General features: G+C 40.3%; 1 protein-coding gene across 5 annotated transcripts; it reads left to right on the top strand.

Annotated features, from left to right (window-relative positions):
- The first annotated feature begins 356 nt into the window (after positions 1-356).
- CLDND1 (claudin domain containing 1) lies at positions 357-7,675 on the top strand. Of its 5 annotated transcripts, none has more exons than XM_010841922.1 (6): positions 357-460; positions 1,584-1,634; positions 1,868-2,177; positions 4,534-4,644; positions 6,027-6,164; positions 6,285-7,675. In XM_010841922.1, the coding sequence occupies exons 3-6, from the start codon at positions 1,886-1,888 to the stop codon at positions 6,503-6,505; spliced, it is 762 nt and encodes a 253-aa protein (XP_010840224.1). In that variant the 5' UTR covers positions 357-460; positions 1,584-1,634; positions 1,868-1,885; the 3' UTR covers positions 6,506-7,675. The 5 variants fall into 5 exon arrangements, with proteins under 5 accessions (XP_010840224.1, XP_010840220.1, XP_010840222.1 ...); XM_010841919.1 differs by having other exon boundaries at positions 390-460; positions 1,569-1,634; XM_010841918.1 differs by lacking the exon at positions 1,584-1,634 and having other exon boundaries at positions 379-460.
- The last annotated feature ends 354 nt before the right edge of the window (positions 7,676-8,029 follow it).

The raw sequence follows: 8,029 nt of genomic DNA, 5'->3' as shown, positions 1-8,029 counted from the left end.
TTTAAAAGGATAATCGCATTGTTGTTTCACAATTAGGGTGGTGGTAGGGAAAGCACAACTGGAAAAATCTGAGTCACATTAGTCACAATTAATGATCCGTAGTGACCCGAAACACCTCCCCTTACTCGGTGGACCTTCGTAGTAAAATATAAGAAACAATCAACTCAGACCTCCCTTCTGCGCACCTCGGAAGCTGAACTACATCTCCCACAATGCGCCGCGCCTAGCGCCAGGAATGCCGTCTCCCGCCCCCCGCAGCTTTTCCTCTGTCCCTCCTACAACTCCCACAAGTCCCCTCGGCTCCGGGGCCAGGCCCGGCCCGGGGTGGAGGCGGAGGCGGAGGCGCGGGAGTTATGGAGGGGGCGGGCTCTGCAGGGAAGTGCGTCAGAGGAGGCGCGGAGAGAGTAGGGTGCTGTGGTTTGAGCTTGAGGGCGAAGCTGGCGGAGCAGGAGGATGGGCGGTGAGTGAGCGGGGCCGACGTCGCTGGGCGGGGGTCGTGTAGTCGTTCGAGGTTTCCAGCAGTTTGAAGAGGGGGCCCCCTCCCTGGGCGCGGCCCGGGCCGTGTGGGTCCTGAGTCGGGGGTTATCGCCGGGCTTTTCCCTTGGCTGATTGTTCCGGGGAGGGGCCTTCTCGGGTATCTGGGGCCCCTGGCCGGGGACCGCTCAGGGCTGCCCCGCCCCAGAGCCCGCCCGCTCGTCTCGACCACCCCCAGCCCCAGGGTGCGACCCGCGAGGTGACAGCTCCAGGCGTCCGGCCTGGGAGAACCGCCGCTCCTGGTGCTCGGGACCTTTTAAGGTCATTTGAGAGCATCAGGATGAAAAAGAATTAGAAAAATAAAAATACAAACCCAACTTCTGGAGTTATCATCGTTAACGATTGTGATTGCTCTGATCTCTCCTGAGTCACTTGCCATTTTCCAAACTCAGCAACCCCAGTTTGCGAGCTTGTTTTCGAGCTCCTTTTTAAGGTGTTTGGCGCGGTTCATGGTATATATTTGCAGTATTTGACTCAGCTTGATCCGCCTTGAGTCATTGTGTTGCGGCCATTTACTATTGCCATTCAGCCCAGTCCACGCCTTTGGAGTGTTAATATTTGCCTAATTCAGAGTTTTCCTTCCGGCTGAGGATCTTTTAGTTTGCAGATAAGAAGGTTCAAAAGTATAAGGAACGGGGCGAGTAGGTAGGAAGGAGTGAAGACTTTGACAGCGGAAGGGAGCTTGGCTTAGCTTTAATGGATTAGGGGCAGATTGGTATCTAGCATTACTGCATATTATTATTCTCTTTGCTCCTCCGTGCGCCTGAAACAACCTTTCTCTCTGGGCTAACAGACATTTTCAGCTGTCTTCTAAATAGTTCCTTACTCTTTCTTTACCTTGTTTTAAAAGGTTTCCCTGTTCAGAGGAAACTGGGAGGAGCCGATTTCCTCTGCTTCCTTTTCCTATGCCTTTTTCACACTCAGACCCAGAACACTTAATGCTCTGCAGTCTGTCATTAAAAATGTATGCAAGGTACATTGCTGACTTTGGGCATGTCTGCTGTTTGTATCTGTAATGTGTATGTCCATTTCAGTGTTGTCTGTTTTAGTGTGCAGGTGATAGACTAGAGAACAAGACTTCTGTCTCCGTAGCATCCTGGGTATGTGAGCATTCAATAAGTACTTTCATGATAATGAGTTTTGTTTTGAACTTAATTTAAAACATGCTTGCTTCTTCTTCTTTTTTTTTTTTTTTAATTCATTAATCATTATACATTACTTTAAAGAGCCATGGGATGGGGAATAGGGTAAAGGGTGATTTTGACGTAATTCCTTTCAAAATCTGTACTTGTCCTTGAAGTCTAACTTTTCTTCTCTTTCAACTTCTAAACAGAGCAGTCTGAATGCCAGAATGGATAACCGTTTTGCTACAGCGTTTGTAATTGCTTGTGTACTTAGCCTCATTTCTACCATCTACATGGCAGCCTCAATTGGCACAGACTTCTGGTATGAGTATCGGAGTCCAGTTCAAGAAAATTCCAGCGATTTGAACAAAAGCATCTGGAATGACTTTGCTAGTGATGAGGCAGATGAAAAGACTTACAGTGATGCACTTTTCCGATATAATGGCACAGTGGGATTGTGGAGACGGTGTATCACTATACCCCAAAACACGTACTGGTATAGCCCGCCAGAAAGGACAGGTATTTGTCTTATTTTAACTTTTTGTCTCCTTTGTGTGTGTGTGTGTTTGCGTGTGTGTGCGCGTGCACGCGCACTCACTGCATTGTGGGCGACTCTTTGTGACCCCGTGGACTGTAGCCCGCCATGCTCCTCTCTCCATAGTATTTTCTGGGCAAGAATACTGGAGGGGGTTCCCATTTCCTACTCTAGGTGTTCTTCGCTACCCAGGAATTGAGCTCACATCTCTTGCGTCTTCTGCAATGGCTACTCAATAATAGAGAAAGTGATACGATGATGGCCAGTTATGTACAAGAATGTCTGTGGGTTCTTTCTCTTCCCAAAGAAATAAATCTTATGTATTTCTTTTTCCCTATCACCTTCTCTCCTCAGTTTCCATTAATTAATTGTACTCATTAATATTGTACTCATTAATATTGGTTGAATGAGTAACTGTCCTTATCTTGGAGAAAGCCATTTTTAATCTTTGTACTTATTTAACCACACATTGAAATAGTTGTATTAATCTCACACATGTCATGAGAAAATAATTAGTAAAGTACTTTGGAAGATTTTAAATACTTGGTAATTGTTAAAAGTACTAGTATCCAAAATCAAGTCAACACATATGAATTAATAGTCATTTATATGTAGTTGTGTTTTAGTAGATATTATCATTTGCCCTCTAAATCTTGAGGATTTAATTTGGCCAACTCTGTTTAAATCTCCTTGTTTAAGACCTGTTTACAACAATCTTGATGGAGTTTTTAGGTTAAAAATATGCATTATGAGAATAAAAAAAAATTAAGAAACTACCTCTCAGGTTTATTTTGTAAGCATTCTTAGCATTGAAAATTTTTAATTTCTAGTTGTTAAGATGGAAGCTTTAGAGTTCTTTGCAAGTAACAGCTTTATAAATTTGTTTCCATTTATGACTAGTTCTGTTGGCCTGTTGGTGGGGAGCATTGTATTCAAATCACAGCACAACAGGCTCAAAATACTGTACATCAGAAGGATGATAGTGTGATTTTATACAAAAAAGAAAGTGATCGGAAAGAGTGAAAGTTGGTTGAATTTTATTTAAAATGTTCAGTTCTATTTATGAGAGCATAGGAACACTTGATACTTGAATCTTAGCAATCATTTATTATTCAGTCAACAAATATTTATTGCACACTTTCATGTTCAGGGCCTAGGAGCTAGGTGTACGTTAGGAAAAAAACAAAAATCCCTAGTCCTGGGGAGCTAACATTCTAATAAGAGCTGACTGGCAATAAACAACAAATAGGTATAACAGTATCAACAGAATAAATAATTATGTAGTAGAAGGTGATGTGCTATGAAAAATAGAGTAAAATAAAGGGGATTTGAAAGTACATAGGGAAGGGGATGTTGGTGGGCATATAAGTTATGTTCTTCAATAGTAAAGGCAGGATAGGCTGCAGCAGGAAAACACCACTTGAGTAAAGACTTGATAAAGGTGAAGGAGTTGACCCTGTGGGTAATTGTGGAAATAAGGAGACTCATTTAGAATGGACGGAACAACTCTAAGGGCCCTGTGGTGGGAGCATGCCTGAAATACTCAAGAACCAGCATGGACTTCCCTAGGCTGGAAGGGAGGGGCCTGGGGAGAGTTGGGTAGACTGTCAGAGATGTATTCTGGGAGTGGGAGTAGGGCAAATCAGGCAGGATTCTGTAGGTGTGATGAGGACTTTGGATATTACTCTGAGTGTGATGGAGCCATTGTGGGGCTTTGTGCAGAGCAAAGATAATCTGGTCACCTAGGCAGATGTGTTGAAAACAGACAGGTGGCTGGGCAAGACGGAAGCCAGGAGACTTAAGAGGCTGTTGAACCAGTTCATGTGAAAGATGGTTACGCCTCAGATCAGGGTGGTAGTACTGAGCGCAGTGCCTGATCCTAGATAAATGTTGAAGGTAGAGCCTGTGGGATTTCCTGATGAAATGCTTATGGGCAAGAATGACTCTATAAAGTTTCTGGTCTGAGGAATGAGAAGGATGAAATTATTGTTTACCTGAGATGGGGAACAAGACTGATGGAATAGGTTTGGGGGAGAAGGATCAAAGTTTATTTTATTCTTTGTCCCCTCCTCCTTCATAGTCATCTTACTGTCTATTCTCATTCATTTTTCTCCTTTTTTTTTTTTTGCCTTCCTGTACCTATGTCACACCTGCGGCTGAGAACTGTTGGTCTCTTGGGCATTAGTCCGTCCTGTGTGTCACTCAGGGCCAAAGAGGGTGCTCTCCTGAGAACATTTTTCCACGTCACCTTTTATTTCAGAGAATAATTACAGATTTTTGTTAAATGTTTAAAATTAAAACAAGCAAAAACGCAACAAGCAATCATTTTTCTTATTACAGAGTCATTTGATATGGTCACAAAATGCATGAGTTTCACACTAAATGAGCAGTTCATGGAGAAATTTGTTGAGCCTGGAAACCACAATAGTGGGATTGATCTGCTTCGAACCTGTGAGTACTTTGTTGGGAAAAAAGGAAAATAACTGTATATGTCTTTTGTTGAACTCTGATTTTGGAACAAGATGACATTGTACATTGTGTCAACTTGAAATAAGATCTTTAATGTTATCCCAACAAACTCTGTCCTCTTGATAATATATTTTAGAAGTTAGATATGTACTTAACAAATTGCAGATATGAAGTTGAGCAGCTAATACACTGGGTGACAGAATCTATACTCACAAAAAGATGTTATTAATAGGCCTGTTTAAAGAGGAAATTTATAGGAATAAATATAAATGTCTATATTTAAGTTAAACACTTCATTTTTTCTGTGTTCAGCTAGGGATATGTGAAAAAAGTTGACTGCAAGCTTTACATGAGTCAACTTAAGTGTCAGGCCTCCCAAAACTATTGATCTAGTCTTAGGTGGTGGTATCAAAAGTGTAGATGTCAAAAATGAAAGTGCTTATTAAGAGCATTCTGTTCCTTGATGGTCAGGCTGCCTGGGAAATACTATCTTCAGATTTGGACCTAGTCTCTAGGCTATTAGAGTTACTGGAACCTGCCCGGAAGAATGACCGTTTCATGAGAGGGGATGTTGAATAAATGGCAAGTATTCAATTTTGCATTGTCAATGCATAGGAAGTTTGTTACTAACAGAGTTTGAAGGGAAGTTAGAAAAAAGACGTTGATGTAGTGCCAGAAAGTAAAACTAGCCCTAAAAGGTAAAATTTGATTCAGAGTTGATGTTCCTACATTGATAATAATTAACATAGTTTGAAAAGGTAACGGGGTGCTTTGGAAAGTCATCAGCTTTTTTCCCAATGTTGTTGAGGGACTTTATGATAATTAAAACTGCCATTTTTTGAGTGCCTGGTATATACTAGATCCTCTGCTTTGTGCTTTGTGTATATTCTTTTAACAGGTCTTTTATAATCACTATTCATTTACTTGTTATTCCTGCCTTGAGATCCTATAAGGACTTAAATATGTATGTAGAACCAGAAGGTTTTGCTTCCAGTCTGGTTCTTCCACTTACTGTGTTACCTTGTACAAGTTATCTTCTTTCAGTTTCCTCATTTATAAAATGGAGGTAATAGTACCTTCTTCATAGGGGTGTTGGGAGGTTTAATACACAAAGCATGTATAGAACAGTGCCTGATACATAGGAAGCCCTCAGTAATAGTTAACTATTAGTGTCTTTTTGCTTTTGTCAGAAGAAAGTTAGCACTGTTTTGAACAATGTGCTTTAGGAAAAAAGCCTCAATATCAAAGTACCCCATTCTCACCTTTTTGAGAAAAGTTCTAATAGAATATGAAAGAAATTGCCATTGTGAGAAAACTGAAATGGTAACATTTCATTTCTGTCTCTCTCTCTCTTTTGAAATCAGATCTTTGGCGTTGCCAGTTCCTTTTACCTTTTGTTAGTCTAGGTTTGATGTGCTTTGGGGCTTTGATTGGACTTTGTGCTTGTATCTGCCGAAGCTTGTATCCCACCATCGCCACAGGCATTCTCCATCTCCTTGCAGGTGGGTCTCTTCTTCAAACTTAGTTTTACCTCTTTGTCGCCTTAGGGATCACATGTCACTGCCTTTTATCATGCTCTTATCTAGCTATGTTGTTTTTTTTCTCCTAAATTTTCCTCCAAGGTCTGTGTACACTGGGCTCAGTGAGTTGTTATGTTGCTGGAATTGAACTACTCCACCAGAAACTGGAGCTGCCTGAGAACGTGTCTGGTGAATTCGGATGGTCCTTCTGCCTGGCTTGCGTGTCAGCTCCCTTACAGTTCATGGCTTCTGCTCTCTTCATCTGGGCTGCTCATACCAACCGGAAAGAGTACACCTTAATGAAGGCATATCGTGTGGCATGAGTGGGAAGCTGCCTGCTTTACAGTTGCCATTTTTATGATTTTTTTTTATATTAATATTGTCCGTTACCTCCCCCTGAATTGTTTTTAATTTAACTTTTTTTGTGTGGATATACCATTTTATCCTGAAAACCCATTTTATTTATTCATGCAGACAGTTGTTTCTCAACACAACTAAAATTTAAATGGAACCTGGGTGATTCCATCTTTTAGTCAAACTAATCTAGGTTCAGAATCCAGACAGAGAAAAATGGGTAGAGTCTTGGCACAAATTCGTGAGGAAAATTGGTAGTAGGAGGTTGACCCATAGCAAGTTCTGCTAACGTCTATTAGACTTTTCAGTAATGTAACTGTATCTGTTTACAGTTTCTTTGGGAAACCTCTTATCATTGTCAAAACTTATATTCGCTTTGCTATTGTAGACAGCCGTCAGCCAGAGATATAGTGCTGTCTTCAAGGACTTAGGCTATCTAAAATAAGGAAATCATCTAAGATCCTTTTCCCTAAATATTGGCATATAGTTTCATCTGAAGTGAAATACTGCAGTTTTTTTATCTGTACACTGTCTGTTTAAAAGAAAGGGAGTGTTTACGTGGAATTTTAACTTTGTTAACTACAAAAATTCCAGTTCAGCCAGTCAAGACGATTAACCTTATTTTACCTTTTTTAAAAAAATCTTTAATATGTCAATAGGATTTCCAGTATCAGCAAACCTTTTTGGATTTTTGTTCCTTCCCTCCTCACACACCAGACATATTACAAGAGTGCTTTCTTTTAAATGATACATTGAGGTCACCAAGTAAAATTTTCCAACTGCTGTTTATTTCAGCTAAGTACCATAAAGAAGGTTCCACCGTAATGACCCTCCAGAGCTAGGAAAACTACCACAAGACCTAAAGCTTTGGCTGGTCATTAACTTCCGACTGGTCTTTATCTCTTGTGGTGGAATGATGTGCCTTTCCTTGCCTAAACCCCTCCTGGTGTGTCAGCATTATTTAATGTCTTCTAATTCAGTCATTTTTTTATAAATATGTCTATAAACATTGAACTTAAAAAAAATCTTATTTATTTATTCCATTACTGTAGTACTTGACAGATTAAAAAAAAATGTAACAGTAATTTCTTACGAAATCCTAAATCTGTCTTTTTTAAAAAATAAAAAATGAGAAGAGACTCAGAGTTGTGTATAGTGTCTGAGTTGATTAAATTTCAGTACCTTGGGATAAAAAGCACTACAGGATTCTGAATGAGGATTACTGTGATTTTCTGAGGGAAGTGCATTGTTGCTCTGAAGGCCTGTCTTTATGTCTATTGTTTGGGTCTCTTTTTTTTCTTCTAGAAAATGTGGGATACCCCCACTAGAAAATGAGACAATTTTTTAATGTTTCAGTTTTAAGACCTGTTTTCAAAGTATCATGTATTATGATACTTATCATGTATTATGATAATATTATGTATCATTGCTAACATGGCTAGTTTTTTGTTCCTGTTTTTTATCTTTTGGCAGTGCCACATGGCACGTGGGGT

This window comes from Bison bison, unplaced genomic scaffold (assembly GCF_000754665.1).
Source record: "Bison bison bison isolate TAMUID 2011002044 unplaced genomic scaffold, Bison_UMD1.0 scf7180017864168, whole genome shotgun sequence".
In the NCBI taxonomy this organism is placed as follows: domain Eukaryota; kingdom Metazoa; phylum Chordata; class Mammalia; order Artiodactyla; family Bovidae; genus Bison; species Bison bison.
Note: the sequence above shows the minus strand (reverse complement) of the source record. Positions and strands in the feature narration are given on the sequence as shown.

Excerpts from the sequence above, each read along its gene's own strand:
- CLDND1 (XM_010841922.1), top strand. The coding sequence starts at position 1,886 with ATGGATAACCGTTTTGCTACAGCGTTTGTAATTGCTTGTGTACTTAGC. Across the intron at positions 2,178-4,533 it reads TAGCCCGCCAGAAAGGACAG|AGTCATTTGATATGGTCACA; the intron begins GTATTTGTCTTA and ends TTCTTATTACAG. Across the intron at positions 6,165-6,284 it reads CATTCTCCATCTCCTTGCAG|GTCTGTGTACACTGGGCTCA; the intron begins GTGGGTCTCTTC and ends TTTTCCTCCAAG.